Source organism: Vulpes lagopus, chromosome 1 (genome assembly GCF_018345385.1).
Source record: "Vulpes lagopus strain Blue_001 chromosome 1, ASM1834538v1, whole genome shotgun sequence".
In the NCBI taxonomy this organism is placed as follows: Eukaryota; Metazoa; Chordata; class Mammalia; order Carnivora; family Canidae; genus Vulpes; species Vulpes lagopus.
This window is the reverse complement of record NC_054824.1, coordinates 168173273-168193826: the sequence shown is the minus strand read 5'-3', so window position 1 is coordinate 168193826 and position 20554 is coordinate 168173273. Positions and strand designations below refer to the sequence as shown.

The following is a 20554-nucleotide window of genomic DNA, read 5'->3' as shown; positions in this document are numbered from 1 at the left end:
TTTTTTTTTTAACCTAACTCTGGCTACTCATTTTACGGCAAACCACAGCCAGTACAAAGAAGTTTCAGATGTTCTATCTGCTGTAAAGTGTTTGGCATTCTCAAACACCTTAAAATTCCTTAAAATAAAGAAGATACTTAAAAAAAAAAGTATCCTAGAAATCACTTATTTTAACAAACCTGACATTTGATTCTAACAGCTTTTAAATTTAACTTAATTATATCATGCAATCTTTAACTCTCACAGAATATTTTAAAAGCCTCCCCAACTCTGTATTAAATAGATTAATAAACTCTGTGAAAAGCTACATAAATATTTCCTAAATTGAAAAAGACTCACTTTACCTGTTTGACAAAAGGAAATGTATAATATATAAAAGTAACCATAAAGTATAAAAATTTAATAATGTTGAAACCTGAATTAATAAATCCTGTAATTTGATACTTTTAAATGTTCTGAGAGCATTTCAAGCTGTTTAGTTGAGAGGTAATATTATACATTTAATTTCATTTGGCTTGAAGAGATGCTGGTTAAGATTAGCAAACTATGTAAACTAGCGAAAAACTTGAGATACAACTAATATGCAAATGTTCAACCTCTAACCCCCCCCCCTTTTTTTTTTAACAAACATGGGATTACCTTTGATTTGAGTCTGCAACTACTTCCAAACTCTGCTGCTGTCGGTCTCCGATACAATGCAAGATCATCCCCCAGCCTCTGTTTCATAATACCCCAACTTTCATCTTTTAAACATAAGCAATTTCTTGTTTTATTACCATCAAGAAATAAACAGTATAGCTTAGGCTTCTGTTATTAAAATTACAGCTTTAGTAAAAACAAAAACAAAAACAAAAACATAGCTTTAGTGTCTTACATACTTACCCAAGAACTCTGATGTTTGTTTCAAAGACTGATACAACTACATCATTATCTAAATTAACATCTCTTAAAACTTTTCTCACTGCATCTTCAAATTCTTTAGTTTTATTTAATACCTAGAAGAAAATTATGAAAATAAAGCTCTTTTCTACCATGTTAAGAAGAAATAGTTAGAATGAGCGACTAAAAGCAAGTTAATACATTAAGACACTAAAAAGTGACAAATATGTTTCCTTTATATTTACTATAAAAATGTGGTATCTAAAATCCTCCAAAATTAAATGCCTACATTATAAGGAATCTTTATATACTATTTTAGACGCATGGAAATCATTAAGAATTTAAAATAATAATCATCAGAACTCATAAGTGGTTTCTTAATATATAACCCATGACCTAGAGCTACATGAGATGAGCTCTTTCAGGATTTGGTTTCCAAGTCAAAACAACACAAAAACCATCCTATTCACCAAACATCATTTTAAGGATGCTCTCAAAAAAAAAAAAAAAATAATAAGGATGCTCTCAAAAGAAAGTACAACCTCCAGAGAATGAATGACTGTAAACCACATACCACCTGCCATCTTCACCCATGGATGCCCTGACCCCTAACTAAGGAGGAGTACAATGTTGTGGTCAAGCGCAACCTCTGATTTGAACTCTGGTTCTTTCACTCACTACTTGTATCTCAGTCAAATGACTTCCATCTCTGAGCCTATTCCCTCATCCATAAAAAAAGGAAATATCTACTCTCATAGGATTGTTCTCTTAAATGAGGTAATATATCTGAAGTTATTTTCAGTAGAGTGCCTGACTTAATAAGTGCTTAATATCAATACTGTTAATAACAATACAATATTGTTATTATTATCATTATCATTATTATTATTATTATTACCATGGGGGTCTAGAATCCTGACTAGGTTAAGAATTCTGTTCCAGGAAGGGGCCAATGCATTACATAGTTGCGTTGATTTTTCAGTCTAAATCAAGGCTGTATCAGTGAGCCCTCTTGCTCAACTATTGATCCCAACAGTTACAATCAGAAATAGACAAGATGACTTAACTCATGCTCTAACTATAACCCACCGTGCTTATTGCTTATCACACTTTCTTGAGTCACTGACAAGATATTTTGCAGTCACCAGAATATTCCAACTGCCAGACTAGAAAAGCCCTGATATCAATGGAATGATAGACACAGCCTACATGTCCCCTTACCTGCCCATGATCATGGGTTGAACACCTGTACCCTTCCTTCCCACCGCCAACCCCCTGCCCCACCCATGATCACACACTCTCGGCATGTTTTTTTGCATGTATACCCACCTGACATCTCCATCTTGCCCATGGAGAGGTCTATTGTTAAGGTTTGTGCCTGCCATCTTTCCCAGCCACCAGCACCTGAAATAAATCTCTCCCCTACTCTTTTCCAAACTTTCCTCTCTCTTGAGTAATGCCACAGGTTTATCTATTCAGTGTTGGCAAACCAAGCCAGGTGCTATGCTTCCAATTTGTCCCCCTCAGGATTCCCAGGGAGGAAGCAGTTGGCCGAGGCAATGTGGCAGGCCTTACCTGTTTGTTTCCTGAGTTAGCAGTTGTCATAGATTGATCAGTAACAGCTGCATAATTACATGCTTTTAGACCTCGGATCCACTAAAGGTATTTTTCCTTTACTTGTTTAATCTTTTTGTTTGATAAAATTTTGTAGTGTTTTTTTCACTTGATTTCTTTCTCTAAAAATTCTAATTTAGTTATAAAATATTCCATAAGAATATCTAAGGGGCACCTGGGTGGCTCAGCTGTTGACTGTCTGCCTTTGGCTCAGGTCATGGTCCTGGGATCAAGTCCACATCAGGTTTCCTGGGGCGGAGGGGCCTGCTTCTCCCTTTGCCTGTATCTCTGCCTCTCTCTCTCTCTCATGAATAGATAGATGAGTAAAATTAAAAAAAAAAAAAAAAAAAAAAAGGGTATCTGACCAAATTTCAAGTAGGGTAAGTCCTGAGTAAAATATACTATGAAGCCTTGCTTTAAACTGACTCCTTTTCCTTGACAATCTCTAAATCCAAGTAAATTCTGCAGCCCTATATCATACTTTTAGAATGAAACACAACTGTTCTACCCCCCACTCACCTACACATACACTTTTTAGTATCATTTTGTTAATCTTATTATTCTTCCTAGGTCTATCTCCAGAGAACTATTCCCAAGAATTACACCAATGCTATTTGTTTCAAAGGAGAATAAAAGTAGAAAGAGTTCTCTTTGTCTATAACTAGTTAGAAAACTCATTCCAATTGCTCTATTAGTTATCAGCTCTATTAGTTACCAGCTCCTAGCTGATAACAATGATGAATTCAGGTCTTCCTTTCCCTTATTATTTTTAATTTGTTTCAATATCTCTTTCTACGAATTTCATGGTAATGTAGAATTTTTTTAAAAAAGATTTTATTTATTTATTCATGAGAGACACAGAGAGAGAGGCAGAGACACAGGCAGAAGGAAAAGCAGGCTCCCTGCAGGGAGCCTAATGTGGGGCTCAATCCCAGGAACCTGGGATCACAACTGAGCCAAAGGCAGATGCTCAACTTGCTGAGCCACCCAGGTGCCTTGGCAGTGTAGAATTTAAAGAGAAATTTAAATTTAGTTCTTGGCATCATTACATCAATAAAAACTAGATGGACAGACTTAGGAACAGATTAAATTTAGTATATGTGCTGCCGAAGTGAGCACAAGGAACAGATTAAATTTAAAAATCAAACTATGACAACAGAAGTTCTACTTGGTATGACCAAAATAAAAACATTGTTTGATACATGTAGCATCATACATGATAGGTCTATCAATATTTTCAAATAAATCACAAAATAAAAAAGCTCACAAAGTAAAGGCAAAGTAAGTTAGAAATATTAATGTGTATTAATAAAATGTACCAAATAATTCCTTTTAAATGTAGGAAATAGGGGCACTTGGGTGGCTTAGTTGGTTAAGTGTCTGCCTTTGGCTCAGGTCATGATCCTAGGGTCCTGGGATCAAGCCCTGCATGGGGCTCCCTGCTCAATGGGGAGTCTGCTTCTCCCTCTGCCCTTCTCTCCCTGTACTTCCTGCTTGTGCTCTTTGCTCTCTCAAATAATAAAATCCTTTTTAAATAAATAAATAATAAATGTGGGAAAAAAAACTTTCTAAACTAATTCTTCTGTTTAGATTAAAAAGAAAATTTTAAAATAGTAATAAAAATTCAAAATGAATGTTTATGTTTCAAAGCTATGATGACACGTAAGAAGTTACTTAGGTTATTCCTACTTGAAAAGAGGAATTAAATTTAAATTAAATTTAAATTTAAAATTGAAGGAGTTTATAAAGTATCATTTTTTTAGATGTAAGGCTTTATCAGCCTTTCTTAACTCTTGAGGATAAATTCAACAAATAGGAATTACTTATCTGAATCTGAACCAAAGATTAATAAGAAGTAGTACCTCATAGTTAACAGGAAACTTAGATACCTAGTCTAGCCCTTCTGAGGTGAAAATAGGAGCCCAGAAAAGTTATTTAAAATTAAATTATTTATTTAATTAATTTATTTAAAAGTTATTTAATTTGGCCAAAATCACACATATCAGTTTATAGATCACTTATTACTACCTGCCACAAGGAGTCAGAACTCAAGTTTCTCCCACACATTACGAAGAGTATGGTCTGCTAACCAGGAATAGCAGCACCACCAAGTGGCAGCTTATTAGAAACACAGATTCTTGAACCCTACCTTCTTCAGTCTATTGGATCAGAATCCGTATATTAAAGCAAGATCCCTGGGTACTTATAGTACATTGAAGTTTTAAAAGCACTGCATCATTATACAGTATTTCTCAAACTTAGTATACATCATAATCATCTGGAAGCTTGTTTAAAAACAGACTGCTGGGCCTCACTCCCAGACTTTTGATTTAGTATGTCTGGGATGAAGTGCTAGAATTTTGCATTTCTAACAAGATGTCAGGTGTTGCTGCTGCTGCTGTTGCCCTGGGATCGTATTTTGCAGATCAGTGTCAAAGTATACAACTGGTATAACATGGAAGATAGAATTTTTGTAATAATTAATGGCTACTCAATTAGAAGCCAACAGATTTCTAAATTTAGGAAAATTATGTAGCCTGAAACCACCTTTATCCCTTCATTTCTGATAAGATTTTTTAAAGCATATGATATCTGAGATCCATGTTCAACAAAATCAACTAAGGGCTTACAGAGAGAAGACAGGGAATTTTCTATATGGAAGGATAAAGCAAAGCTGACAAAATGAAGAACAAACTTAAGTTCACCTGTTTTTTTAAACATTAATCAGTCCTTAATATATATACTCAGAAGTTGAGAATTAGGTCTTCAGGAAAATCCTGAAGCAAGCCTACTTTTTTTTCTTTTTAAAGATCTTATTTATTAAATAAAATCTTTAAAAAAAAAAAAGAAGGGCAACCCAGGGGGTGATCCTGGAGACCTAGGATGGAGTCCCATGTCCGGCTCCCTGCATGGAGCCTGCTTCTCCCTCTGCCTGTGTCTCTGCCTCTCTCTGTGTGTGTCTCTCATTAATAAATAAAATCTTAAAAAAAAAGATTTTATTTATTTATTCATGAGAAACAGAGAGAGGGAGACAAAAGCAGAGGGAGAAGCAGGCTCCATGGAGGGAGCCTGATGTGAGACTCGATCCCAAGTCCCCAGGATCACACCCTGGGCTGAATGCAGCGCTAAACCGCTGAGCCACCCAGGCTGCCTGCAAGCCTACTCTATATTGTAAGTGGTCTCAAAGTAGAAAGTTAGAAAGATGCTATATCTAGAAATCAAGACATCTGTAGGTCAATCCTTCCCCTCTGCCATCATAACCATCCCCAGCCAGAATTGAAATGATTTTGTATTCCAATGAGGTGAAAAAGAATTGCTAAGAAGGGAGCACTTGGGACTAAAAATCACTGCTGGGAAAAAAATTAATTTTTTAATGACCGTAACAGAAGAATCCTAATTTAACAATTTAAGTATCATTATGGCATGCCATTCTGGAACAAGAACATCAGTGGTATTTTCTAGAATTAATTTCTTCCAATGGCTTCAATTTCTTTGTATAACAGGGAAACAAACTTCCTGATGTGCCATCACATTAGCTAACACACAAATTATTTCAGTATCTCCATGATTTCTAAATACTTTCACCTGATAGGTGACATAATCAACAGTGTGAAAGATCTATTTAGAAGCAAAGCTCAGAAGATATTATATTCTGAAAACCTCTGCTTCAGACTTACTGTGTAATGACTATATTCATATTTGATTATGCAAATTATGAAGTTTATAAAATAAGTAAATTCAAGAAGAACCAAACCTACCACAAGAGTATCCAAAGAATCAATCAGTGTCAGGGAAAATCTAAGAAAGAAGTATAATGAGATACAAACCATTAGAATTCTGAATATTTTATCCATGATTTATATCCATAAGCAGATATATCTATACCTTATTGACTGGTAGTTTCTATTAGCTAGTACTTCCATGCATCTATAGTACAATGTAACCTATAAAGCACCAAAGGCCCCTGAAAAAGCTTAATATTACGTTTAATATTCTGTGCATCTACATATCTTCAAAATGAATAGAAATATTAACTTCTAAAATCAAATAAAAATATTAAACCACCCACACTTTATATAATGTGTCAATGACTTTATATACATTTAAAAAGTTATATTCATCTTTTATTTCACTGATCTAACCGGTAAATGATTTTTTTATAACAGATAACAAAAGGAAATAAAAGAGTTTAATGTTAATACTTAAAGCAGTCTTGAAATTTAACCAATTCCCAGAAATACAACTGTAAGCTGCATCTAAAAAGTCTAAAACCTGGGAGCTCGGAGATGCCACGCCATCCACTGTGTTGATAATACTCACTTTCCCAAGGCATCATCAACATCACCCCGACTTGGCTCCTGGCCTCTAACACGACCTCTACAGGTTAAAGGCATGAGTTCATCAGCTGGGTAAGCATGTTCCTGCAAGGAAAATTTTAGTGAGTCACTGAGGAAAATAAGAGAAAGCAAACATCACTTAGAAGATACAACCTTCTTGCAGTTAAATGAAAGTTAGAAGTTTTTACAGTATAAAGGATCTTTTTTTTAAAAAAAAAAATTAGTTATAAATGTAATACATGCTTAAGAAAAAATCAATACTAAAATATATTTCTTTAAAAATCTGATAATCTGGGACTCCTGAGTGGCTCAGTGGTTGAGCATCTGCCTTCGGCTCAGGGCATGATCCTGGATCCAGGGATTGAGTCCCACATCGGGCTCCCTGTGAGGAGCCTGCTTCTCCCTCTGCCTATGTCTCTGCCACTCTCTCTCTCATGAATAAATAAAATCTTAAAAAAATAAATTGCACAATGTTATACTATCTCACATATTATTATAAAAAAAAATTCTGATAATCTGCTTCCACTCTACCAAATCTCACTCCCTAAAGGTAACTACTGTTATGACTGGCATTTATGCTTCCAAATTTATCCACATACATTAAAATACATGCACATATATAATTTACATTTTATTTACAAACAAGTGCTCATGCCATATGCACACACTGCTCTAAAATCTGTTTACTTAAACCACAGTGGGGTTTTTCCATGCTAGAATTTTAGAAATGTTATTTAACTACAAAGTGATCATTTAATAGCAGCTAATATTACTGAGTACAGTTTAAGCACTGTTCTGTACAGTTTAGTTCATTTAATTATCACATCTCTGAAACAGATTCAATTATCCCTATTTTACAGATGAGAAAATTGAGGCCCAAAGAAGTTCAGTCAGTCTAGTTACTATGCAACCAGCAGATAATGAATCCAGAATTTAAGCCTGGCAATCTGACTCTAGAGCCTATTATCCTTCATGGTACCTCCTCACAGTATTCCAAAGTATGGATACACTAAAATTTATTCATTCATTCCTCTACTGAGGAACATATAAATTGAACTGAATTTTTCACTATATAAACAATGCTATAATAAACATCTATATACATACATCTTTTGCACATATGCTTGTATTTCTATAGATTGACTCCCTAGAGATAGACCCAAGGGGTCAAAGATATGGATATTTAATTTCTGATAACTATCAGACTGAAGACACTAATTTTTTTATTATTATTCATAGAGATACAGAGAGAGAGAGAGAGAGAGAGGGAGGGGCAGAGATACAGGCAGGGGGAGAAGCAGGCTCCATGCAAGGAGCCCAACATGGGACTGGATCCAGGGTCCCCAAGATCACGCCCTGGGCTGCAGGTGGCGCCAAACCGCTGTGCCACCGGGGCTGCCCATGAAGACACTAATTTACATCCTTAACAATACTCTAACATAGGAGACGACCAATGATCTATATTTTGCCAATCTTCGAAACAAAAAATGATATCTCCAGTTTTATTACTAATGAGGATAAACATTTTCGTATTAGTCATTGCTTTTTTTTTTTTGAAATGTCTGTTTATGTTTTGTCCATCTTCTACTGGTTGTCTTATTGGCCAACACACTCTCTATACATTGTTTGTTATATATAATAAACATGTTTCTCCTGTCTTTTTTGTTTTTTAAATATTTTATTTATTTATTCATGAGAGACACAGAGAGAGAGAGAAAGAGAGGCAGAGACACAGGCAGAGGGAGAAGCAGGCTCCATGCAGGGAGCCCAACATGGGACTCGATCCCAGATCTCCAGGATCACGCCCTGGGCTGAAGGTGGCGCTAAACTGCTGAGCCACCCGGGCTGCCCTATTTCTCCTGTCTTTTGTTTAGCTTTTAACTTTGTTTTGGTGCTTCTTACTGTAAGCTCTAAATATGTAGTTAACTCTATCACTCTCTTTCTTTAAGGTTTCTAGATTTCGAGCATGGTTAAAAGGCTATTTTGAGCCTCTGAAAACAATGCTCATTTTTTTTATGTCTAGAGATTTACTCCATCTGGAATTTAATTTTCTTTATGATGTAAAATACGGACATAACTGTGTTTGCCCCCCAAAATAGCCAATTTTTTAAATGCCACTTTTAAAACAACCCATCCTCTTCCTAATTGCCTGAAATACAGCTTCATTAGTTCAAAATTGTCTACACATTTCTATAGTCTCAATTTTGTTTTACAGACCAATTTGCCTGACAGGCCTCTTTCCTACTCCTACTGCCCTACAGACCTATTTCCTGCTCCAAACCATTATCTTAATTATTCCATCTTTGCACCATACCTTGCTACTTAGTATAGCAACTCACTCCCCCATTATTTTTCTTCAAAATTCTCTTAACTATTTTTTCAAATTTACCCCTCTGGATAACTTTAGATTTTCTTTAAAATTCCATTTAAATTTTAATTGGAAGAGCCTAATTTGGGGAGAATTGACTTTATTACCAATTGAGTCTTCCCATTCAGGAATGTATTGTATGTATCACTACATTCATATCTTCTTTTATAATTTGGTTTCCTTCTATAGATCTCACACATTTCTTTTTGGTTTTTTTTAAGATTTTATTTATTTATCCCTGAGAGAGAGCGAGAGCGAGAGGCAGAGACACAGGCAGAGGGAGAAGCAGGCCCCATGCAAGGAGCCCAACGCGGGACCTGATCCCGGGACCCCAGAATCACGCCCTGGGCTGAAGGCAGGTGCTAAATCGCTGAGCCACCCAGGGATCGCCAGGTCTCACACATTCTTAATAGTTAGTTTTTTTAAAGATTTTATTCATGAGAGACACACAGAGAGAGGCAGAGACATAGGAGGAGGGAGAAGCAGGCTCCCTGCAGGGAGCCTGATGTGGGGACTCAATCCCGGCACCCCAGGATTACAACCTGAGCCAAAGGTAGACACTCAACCAATGAGCCATCCAGGTGCTCCTCTTAATAGTTATTAATAGGAATTTTATAGTTTGGGATACTATTTTGGGTGGAATTTTTTAAAGATTTATTTTAGAGAGACTGCAATCATGCACACGTGAATATACATATGTGTGTTAGTGAGTGGAGGGAGGGGGAGAGACAAAGGAGAAGCTGACTTCCTGCTGATTATGAAGCCATATGCCAGGCTCGATGCAGGGCTTGATCTCAGGGCTCTGAGATCATGACCTGAGTGAAACCAAGAGTCAGACGCCTAACTGAGCAACCCAGGTGCCCCTGGAATTTTTTTTTTAAAGAATGACCATGACAGAGTTATTTCTAATCTAGATGATGATGAAGCACATGCAAAAATCTTCCCTCCTGTTCATTACAAACACACAGAAATGCTGTATCAGTGTTAAATTATTTTAAATACATATCTGAGCTTAACAACAAGAAAAAATTCTCAAGTACCAAAAGTAAATTAATGGAGTACAAAAGATGAAGCTGCAGTGACCATGACATGGACATTAGAAATAAAGACAGGCTTCAGGGGAATTATGTTAATGCCCAAAGGGTATGAGAGTTGATGCTACTGGCCTTGCACACATGGCCATAAGACAGAGAAATAGGTTAAGTTGGATAGCTGCTTCAGTGAAACTAGACTGGAACCTTCTGGCTATGGGTTTTAACAGAAAAGGACAGAAACAAAAAAGATCTGCTGAACTTGATACTTTCTTCACTAGGGGAGAGAGTCCCTAAAAGATTTCTCTAAAATTAATGATAGGATGATGAGAAACATCTAGAGGTTAGAAACACTGTGCTTATATATTGCAACTTCAGCCAGTATTTACTAACTTCTTGTCAAGAATAATAAGATTAATACACTCACACTGTTCTCCATTCAACTTAGGATTTTTGGCAATGATGTTATTATAGGCAGTCTTCACTCCACATGGCTTCGCTGTATACAGGTTTCTACAATCTAGTTAAATAAACCCTCAACAACATGATTCAAATTTCAGTTACCACTGTATATTGACTGCAAGTAAGGGCATAAAATACAAAACTTCAGTGCCAGTTCTTTAAATCCACAAGTCACTATGTAAATAACAAATGCTCATCGTGATCAGTAATCAATCACATCACTTCTTTCAAAGTCTGTGATTTGATCACCATGTGTCTAGTTGTTAGTTCATACACAGCAAGCATGTAGTTATCTCCTTGTCAGCCAGTGATAATCACACATGACAGTGTGACAATTTACAATAATGGATAATCAAAAAAGGAAATTAGCCAACAAGGATGAAAGTTCAGTGAAGAAATGAAAAATGAGGACACTGCAAGTGCAATTCAAACTGAACATAGCGTATAGAACAGCTGGCCGTGAAATGTTGAGAACACTGACACTCGAGACTGCAGAGATGCAGCTATAGGAACTGAGGGAAGGCCTAATTATCTACACAGATGAAGAAAGTGGTTGCGACATAAAGGGTGAAGATGTCACAAAGGAAACAATACCTGCAAAACAGTTCCCATTAAAGGAATTCCCAGAGGTATTTCAGGATACAGAGGGAAAAGGGTGAATTTTTTTCAGATAATCTAAATTTTGAAAGGAGTAGGGCAAACTCACAGATGCATAGAAAAGATGTGTGCTGTTAGGTTATACAGCTGAGACGAAGGCAAGCGAGGCAAGACTATTCGATCTTCTCAGTGATATTTGCAAAGAAGTAACACTTTAATTTTCAAAGTCCCTAAAATTTAAATATTAGTTTTGCTATCTTAAAATCTCTGTACATTTATAAGCATCAGAAAGGAAATTTTTAATGTTCTGACAAGATTTTCAAAGGTCTGTAACATTTGTATTCTGGTCTGGAACCCTAATTCCCACAGTTGCTAGCATTAGAATTTTATTTAAGTAGAGTCGATACACACCATTTTTCTAGGGCTTCTCCATTTCTGATTTTTTATTTTGATTCAGCTGTTGGTTGCCTAGACTTGTCCACAGGTATGTTTTTGTTTGTTGGTTTTATTTATTTATTTATTCATTTATTTATTTATTTTTAAAGATTTCATTCATTTATTCATGAAAGACACAGAGAGAGGCAGAGACACAGGCAGAGGGACGAGCAGGCTCCATGCAGGGAGCCCAAAGTGGGACTCGATCCTGGGTCTCCAGGATCATGCCCTAGGCCAAGGGCGGCGCTAAACCGCTGAGCCACCCGGGCTGCCCAGTTGGTTGGTTTTAAAAGAGTGTCATCAATATTGTTAATTCTCTGGTATCCCTGGGTCAGGATGTCTCTTGTCTTACACTTGAAAAATAAAACGAATGTTTATAAAATGTTTGAGATGTATTTTCTTTTCTTCAGAAATTTGAGGATACTGTTCTACAACTTTCTTGCATTCATTGAGTATGACTATGACAAAGTTTCTAAGACTAGTCTGATCCTTCGTACCTTGAATGACTTGTACCTCCTATATCTGTATGCTTCTATGACTATTAATTCTGGAAGATCAGGAGAAATTCTCCCAATTCCATGCCCAGCTCTATCCTACTGCCTCTCACTAAACTCAACTATCTATACTTCAAACCCACAGTACATTAACAGCACAAAAATAGAATAGAGAACAGGAACACTAAACACATGGTCAAACAGAAAAGGAAAGACAAAAATAATAATAATAATAAAGTAGGCTTAAAAATACAAAAAGCACTGAAGACTGCAACCCTTTGGATATTTAAAAAAGTTCAGTGCTCCATAATGATTCATTTCCTGAGGAAAGGATTCCAGACAACTGTTTGCACTATAATTAGAATCCACATGCAGCTACTAAATTCTGAATTGAACATATTGTAATTTTAATATTACATACAATTTTTAGCATAAAGTCCTAATAATTTTTACATGTCTTTTAACATGTTAAGTTCCTAACTTCTTTTTCCATGTTAATTCCAATAGAACTGTGATTTCCCAAAATGGATACTATTTTTTATTGCTTAAGTTTCAAAGTTAACACATCTAAACAACATGCAGAAGTAACTAAAAAAAAAAGTGATATTTTTTCAATTTGCTGATGTATTTTGAAACTTTGTAAGAGATCGTTTAAATGTTAATTTGATTATAAAGAGTTCCTTACTATCTCTACCCCCACGGCTTAAATGCTTTATACTAAATTTCTACTTTGCAAAAACATACATTAATGCACAATCACCTATGTCTGAAACTAAACATGAAACTCAAATCCTAGGCTGATTTAGATAAGAAAAACACTAGTAACAATTACAAACAGAATAATTAAATAAGGGAGCTTTGAACCAGATGTAAAAACACTTCATGCCCTATTTCAAGATTAAGGATAAAAACAAAACCACAGCCTTTTCTTTCGGTTAACCACAAAGTGAACTACAGTTGGTTTGCATAAATCCGGAGCAATGCCTACCTGGCAAATAAACAGCCACATTACACTTCAAATATCCTATCTGCTGGAGGTACAGTAATAGTTTCCCTTCACAAGGTACTGCCAGAAAAGGGATAAGTAATTCATATTGCTATGACTCAGAACCACAAAACACATTTAATAATTATCACTCAGAAGTAAAACTCAGCTGATAAAAAGAATCCTATACTAATTAAGTAGAACATGTGCCTAGCTAAAAGTACAAGCAAATGCATAAAACAAAACAGAACAGACTCCACAACAGATTTTAAATTTATGAGAGCACCGAGGTGATATAACTCTGCTCTAAAATACTCAAGTCAAAACAGCATCAAAAATTTACTTTTTGGGACACCTAGGTGGCTCGGTGGTTGAATGTCTGCCTTCAGCTCAGGGCGTGATCCCGGGGTCCTGGGAGGGAGTCCTGCATCAGGCTCCCCTGGGAAGCCTGCTTCTCCCCTCTGTCTATGTCTCTCTCTGTGCCTCTCATGAATAAATAAAATCTTTAAAAAAAATTATTTTTTTAGTAAAATCAATTCCAAAAATGAGGCGAAGGGAAGAGACATTATTTTCCTAAAAACAACGAAGGTATCATTTATAAAGGTGAGTTCCTGAAAATACCAAATCTATTTAATTTCCAAAGTCATATACATTTTAATTTTTATTATTATTTTTTTAAGATTTTATTTATTTATACATGAGAGACACAGAGGGGCAGAGACACAGGCAGAGGGAGAGGCAAGCTTCTACACGGGAAGCCCAATGCAGGACATGATCCCAGGACCCCAGGATCATGACCTGAGCTGAAGGCAGACACTCAGCCACTGAGCCACCCAGGTGCCCCAAGTTATATACATTTGTATTCCATATCCCTCTTATTAAATACTTCCCTTCTAGAGGCAGAGAAGATACTCCTTCCAAAAAAAAAAAAACCCACTAAATGATATTTAATAAGTCATCTACCACATACTGATCATGTGTGCTAATTACTGATTGAACTATATAATTTATCAATTTTCTTCCACCCTAAATTTTCCTATTCCCTTTTGTTCACTATATTCACTTATTAAACCATTTTTCAGGTGTTTAGGATTTCATTTATCCAAACTATTAAACTATTAGACCCACTTGCTACACTGAATATTTATTGTCCTTTTACATAGCATACCTTATGAAATGTTTCTCCGCATTGAGGAGAAACAAGTAATAAAATTGCAGTTGTCTTGTAAGGTTTAATCACTATGCTGGCATAAAGTTTATACTCAAAATTAAATAAGAAAAAAGTTTCCAATAAATTATTCAATTTGGTTTTGATCAATAATAAACTTATGAGAGAAACCTGGGTGGCTCAGTGGTTGAGGGTCTGCCTTTGGTTCCGGGCGTGATCCTGGAGTCTCAGCATCGAGTCCCACATCGGGCTCTCTGCATGGAGCCTGCTTCTCCCTCTACCTATGTTCTGCCTCTGTCTCTCTGTGTCTCTCATGAATAAATAAATAGAATCTTAAATAATAATAATAATAAATTTATAATGTTATATGAACTAAATACATGATAAATAATGTTATCATGAAATAAAGTCCTGCTACTAACGGATTTTTTAGGAAGAATATATTAAAAGATTTTGAGGGCAGCCTGGGGGTGGTGGCTCAGTGGTTTAGCACTGCCTTTGGCCCAGGGCGTGATCCTGGAGACCTGGGATCAAGTACCAGGTCGGGCTCCCTGCATGGAGTCTGCTTCTCCCTCTGCCTCTGTCTCTGCCTCTCTCTCTGTGTCTCTCATGAATAAATAAGTAAAATCTTTGAATAAATAAACAAACAAAAAGTTTTGAAAAAGCATTGACAAAATTTGATACTCTGTAATGATGAAAACTCTCAGTAATCCAGAAATAAGAAGAAATGTACTCAACCCAGTATAAGGCATCTATGAAAAACCAACAGCTAAAATTATACACAACAGGGACGCCCGGGTGACTCAGTGGTTGGGCACCTGCCTTCGGCCCAGGGCGTGATCCTGGAGACCCGGGATCGAGTCCCACATCGGACTCCCTGCGTGGAGTCTGCTTCTCCTTCTGCCTGTGTCTCTGCCTCTCTCTCTCTCTCTCTCTCTCAGAATAAATAAATAAAATCTTTTAAAAAATAAAATTATACATAACAGTGAAGGCTAACAACTTTCTACCTAAGATTAGGTAACAAGGGTAGGACCTCACAACTTCTTTTCAACATAATACTAGAAGCTGTAGCCACTGTAATGATAGTAAGAAATAAAAGGCATATAGATTACAAAGAAAGAACGAACAGTCACTTTCTTGATGACGTGATTAACAGTGTGAAAAATCCTAAAGAATCCATAAAAAAGCTACTAACAATAACAATTGAGTTTAGAAAGGTTGTAGGATATAAAGATCAAGAGATAAAAAGTTATTGTATTTCTGTATAACATCAATGGACAACTGGACAAATTGAAACCTGAAAAACTACAACTTACAAAAACATTAAAATATGAAATATATACAAATAAATTTAACAAAAGATGTACACCTGTATACTGAAAACTACAAAATATTGTTGACATTAAATAAGACCAAAATAAATGGACAGAGATTCCACATTCATGGACTGGAAGATTCAATACTATTAAATCAATATCCCCAAATTCAGTCCTAGATTCAACATGATCCAAATCAGTAGCTCAACAAGCATTTTTATAAAAACTGAAAACACGATTCTAAGATTTACACAGAAATGCAAAGAACTGGGGCACCTGGGTGGCTCTGGCTCAGGTCATGATCTCAGGCTCCTGGGATGGAGCCCCCCATATCAGGCTCCCTGCTCAGTGGGGAGTCCGCTTCTCCCTCTCCCTCTGCACCTATCCCCTGCTCTATGCACTCTCTCTCTAATAAATAAAATCTTTAAAAAAGAAATGCAAAGGAACCTAGAATATCCAAAAAAATTTTGAAAAAGAACAAAGCTGGAAGACTTACACTGCCTGATTTCACAACTTAATACCACACTTAAGACAATGTATTACTATACATATAGATATATTCAGAGCAGTGGGAGAAAATATAGTCTAGAAACAGACCCATGTATAGATGGTTAATTTTACACAAATACCAAAGTAATTCAGTGGTAAAAGGATATTCTTTTCAACAAATAAGACTGCAATAACTGGATATCCACATAGAATAAACAAATAACCTTTACCTCATTCTGTATACAAACACTAACTCAAAATGAGTGCTAGATCTAAACGAATAGGCTAAAATTATATAACACTTAGAAGAAAATCTTTGTGACCTGGGCTAGGGAAATATTTTTCATACATAAAAGATAGGAATCATTGAAAAAAAAAGAAAGGATAAATTGGATCTGTCACAATTTAAAACATTTTCCTTCAAAAGACATAAAGATAATTAAAAGGCAAAGCACAGGGGATCCCTGGGTGGCTCAGCGGTTTGGTGCCTGCCTTCAGCCCAGGGCATGATCCTGGAGACCCAGGATCGAGTCCCACATCGGGCTCCCTGCATGGAGCCTGCTTCTCCCTCTGCCTGTGACTCTGCCTCTCTCTCTTTCTCTCTCACATAAATAAATAAATAAATAAATAAATAAATAAATAAATAAATAAATAAAGCACAGATGGGGAAAAAAATATCTGTGATATGTGATTTATGTGATAAAGGACTAATATCCAAAACATAAAATTCTTATGACTCAGCAATAACAGAACAAATGACCTGATTTTAAAATAGACAAGAGATATGAGCAGGCTTCACTAAAAAAAAGATACACTAAGCACAAAGAAAGATTTTCAACATCATTGATTATTGGGAAAAGTCAAATTAAAGTCACAACAAAATACCACTACATATTCATTATAATGGCTAAAATAAAAAAGAACAAAAATACCAAGTACCGGAGAAGACATGGAGTAACTGTAACTCTTAAACATTGCTGGTGGGGAATATAAAACGTTACATACACTTTAGGGAAGTTTTGCAGTTTCTTATGAAGTTAAATTTATCCTTCCCATATATAACAACAATCCCATTCCTACTTGGGAAATACATGAAAATGTACGTCCACATAAAAATCTGCATTCACAGCAAATTTTCACAGCAGTCTTTTTTTATTAAATAGCCAGCCAAAGACCAAAAACAAGCCAAATACTTATCAACTGGTAAATGGATAAACAAATTGTGTTCTAAATAAACTGTTCTTACCAAATAAACTGAATACTACTAAGAAATAAATAGGAACTACGATGTATTCAACAATATGGCTAACATCTCAAAACCATCATGTTAAAAGAATCTGAATCAGAAGACTACATATTGTATAATGCCATTTAATATGAAATCCTAGTAAGAAAACTATAGTGCTAAAAGCAGATCACTACTTAATTGGTTGCCAGGGGTCAGAGGTAGTTTCAGAAAAAGAGCTGATTGCTAAGGAGCATGAGGAAGCATTTTGATGGAAATGTATGTCAGGACTATGGCAGTAGTTAAACAAATTAAACAACTGTCAAAACTCAGAATCATGCACTTAGAATTAAAAACATTTTTGCCTAGGGACACCTGGGTGGCTCAACAGTTGAGCGGCTGCCTTCAGCCCCAGAGCATGATCCTGGAGTCCCAGGATCAAGTCCCATATCAGGCTCCCTGTATGGAGCCTATCTCTCTCTGTATCTTTTATGAATAAATAAATAAAATATTTTTAAAAAAATTTTTGCCTATAAGCTATACCTGATTAAACAGAAAAATTTCATTCTGAGTTAATATCCTATATAATGTATCAGAGTATGATAAAATATTACAAGAGGACACTAAACAGAAATTTATGTCATTTTGGCAGAGTTTTAGGAAGCTCTGAAAGTACAGGCCAAGGAACACTGGTTAATGAAAGGTAGTCCCACACTCATCCACACAAGAAAAGATACATATACAACTTCCCTCCTCCCAGTCATTAATACCACTTGTTAAGTACTTTATTTTACAGAATTACTCTTTCTGATGAACAATCAAAAAGAAAACATTAGGTACAGAGTTTCAAATGGGGAATACAAAAAGGTTCCGGAGATGGATGGTGATGATTACACAACATGGTGAATATACTTAATGCCACAGAAATGTTCACTTAAAAATGGTAAAATTTATTATAAATATATTTTTTACCACAATAAATGTTCAAAGAAAGTAATGTTATGGGGAAAAAATTAATTCCAAGAAAACTTACATAAATCAAGAAATCTATAAGGAATTTAGATTTTAAAAGTTCCCTTGGTTTGAATGGTAGAGACTAGTCTGCTATCTCCCTGAACTGTGCTCTCACAAAATCAAGCTTAAAAGTGATTATTAGGTATACCTCTACTAGGTAAAGAAACTGTGCTTACCAACTTATTTAAAGTTTATTTGTGATGTTTAGGGCTCTACCAAAGAACAGCTTTTGCTTATAATAGTTTGAGTTGCTTACAGTAACAGGAAAAACACTGGGAGACAAATATCAGGTTAGAGAGCGCAGATCCAAAATGGTTCTGCATTTGGTGGCCTAAATACATGTCATTTTGTTATTTAAATTAATTTGCAAACTAACCTCAGCACAAACACTAAAAACATACAAACAGAAGTGCTAAAGTGGCTACGGGTCTGAGGTTAAGTAAGGCCACACAAGAACTGCCAAAACAAACATCAAATTTCATGTTATTTGAGGGAAAAAGAAAGCCATCTGTACAATTTACTATGGATAAATTGCAGTCTGATCAAGGCTAGAGATTTGTCAAACATAGTTGTTATAATGTTAATATTTAAGCCAATAACTGATAAAATCAGAAAATTCCTGGATAGAACAAAGGATGGCAGTGTTGTAGCGCCCACCGTTTACAGAACTTGGAGAATCAAAAAAAAACAAAAAACAAACAAACAAACAAAAAAAACTCAAAGGGTACATGCCTAGAACAGAAAAGAATGTGTTTTGAAGAAGTTCTACATAAATCCGGGGAACAAATTCTGAGCTAAAGCCTAGATGAAGTTTAGGAGGGCAATTTCAATCTCAGGCAGAGAAAGAATAATGATGGTAGTAGTAACAGTAAACTCTTATACAGTACTTCCTATTTGCTGGACACTAGTTCCACACACTTGAATTATATTAACTTGTTTAATCCTTATAACACCAGTGTGAGGCTGGCAAATCAATTTAGAGATGAGGAAACAGGCTCAGGGAGATTAGGTGACTTTCTCTTTACAACTCAGCCTGATAGGTGGCACAGCTGCCTCAGGGTGTTTTGTTCTATTTCCAGACTTCTTGCTTGCTTTTAATATTATATTGTCATCTTTGGAAAATACCATTGTTTTCCAAGGAAGTCAAAAGGAATCGCTCTGAATCGGGATGCCTGGATGGCTCAGCGGTTGAGCTGTGCTTTTGGCTCAGGGTGTGATCCTGGAGTTCAGAGATCGAGTCCCCGTATGGAGTCCCACATCGGGAGCCTGCTTCTCCCTCTGCCTATGTCTCTGCCTCTCTCTTTGTATCTCTCATGAATAAATAAATAAAATCTTAAAAAAAAAAAAAAAAAGGAATTGCTCTAAATCTACACTAGAATGGAGAGTAATATTAAGAAGGACTAGTGAGAAATGAAAAGCTTTCAACATTTATTAAAAGCCCACCATATGCCAGGTATTTTACATTTCAGCATAGTAGGCAGCCAAAGGCAACCAACTACAACAAAAGCAGCTGATTTACAGATCTCAAAATTCACCATAAACTTGTATCCTTAATGAAGTTTGTTAAATAGTTTCTTTGAATTTAAGAGGCAAAGATATAATAAATGCAAAAAAACCCCACTATTTGATTACATCTTCACAAGAATTCAACTCAGTTCTTATAAAAAATATATTTTAGGGCAGCACGGATGGCTCAGCGGTTTAGCGCCACCTTCAGTCCAGAGCGTGATCCTGGAGACTCAGGATCGAGTCCCATGTCAGGCTCCCTGCAGGTAGCCTGCTTCTCCCTCTGCCTGTGTCTCCACCTCTCTCTCTCTCTCTGTGTCTCTATGAATAAATAAATAAAGTCTTAAAAATATATATATATTTTTTAAATTTTATTTATTTTGAGAAACAGAAACAAAGAGTACACAAGCAGGGGGAGGGGGAGAGGAAGAGGAGAGAGAGAATCTTAAGCAGGCCCCAAGCTCAACACAGAGCTTCATGCAAGGCTTTATCTCACAGCCCTGAGATCATGACCTGAGCTGAAATCAAGAGACGCTTAACCAACTAAGCCACCCAGGTGCCCCTCTTTAAAAAAATTTAATAAGCATTTGTGTACAGCATGATTTCAGGCACAAGACATATAAAGGACAAATTT

General features: G+C 36.0%; 1 protein-coding gene across 2 annotated transcripts in view; it reads right to left on the bottom strand.

Annotated features, from left to right (window-relative positions):
• EDEM3 (ER degradation enhancing alpha-mannosidase like protein 3) overlaps positions 1-20554 on the bottom strand; it is a 70495-nt gene that overhangs the window by 42116 nt on the left and 7825 nt on the right. For both annotated transcript variants that reach the window (XM_041757728.1, XM_041757733.1), the window contains exons 3-5: positions 6814-6914; positions 6252-6291; positions 883-995 (exon numbers count right to left, since the gene is read on the bottom strand). In XM_041757728.1, the coding sequence (XP_041613662.1) occupies positions 883-995; positions 6252-6291; positions 6814-6914 (254 nt within the window). The remainder of the gene's footprint in view (positions 1-882; positions 996-6251; positions 6292-6813; positions 6915-20554) is intronic.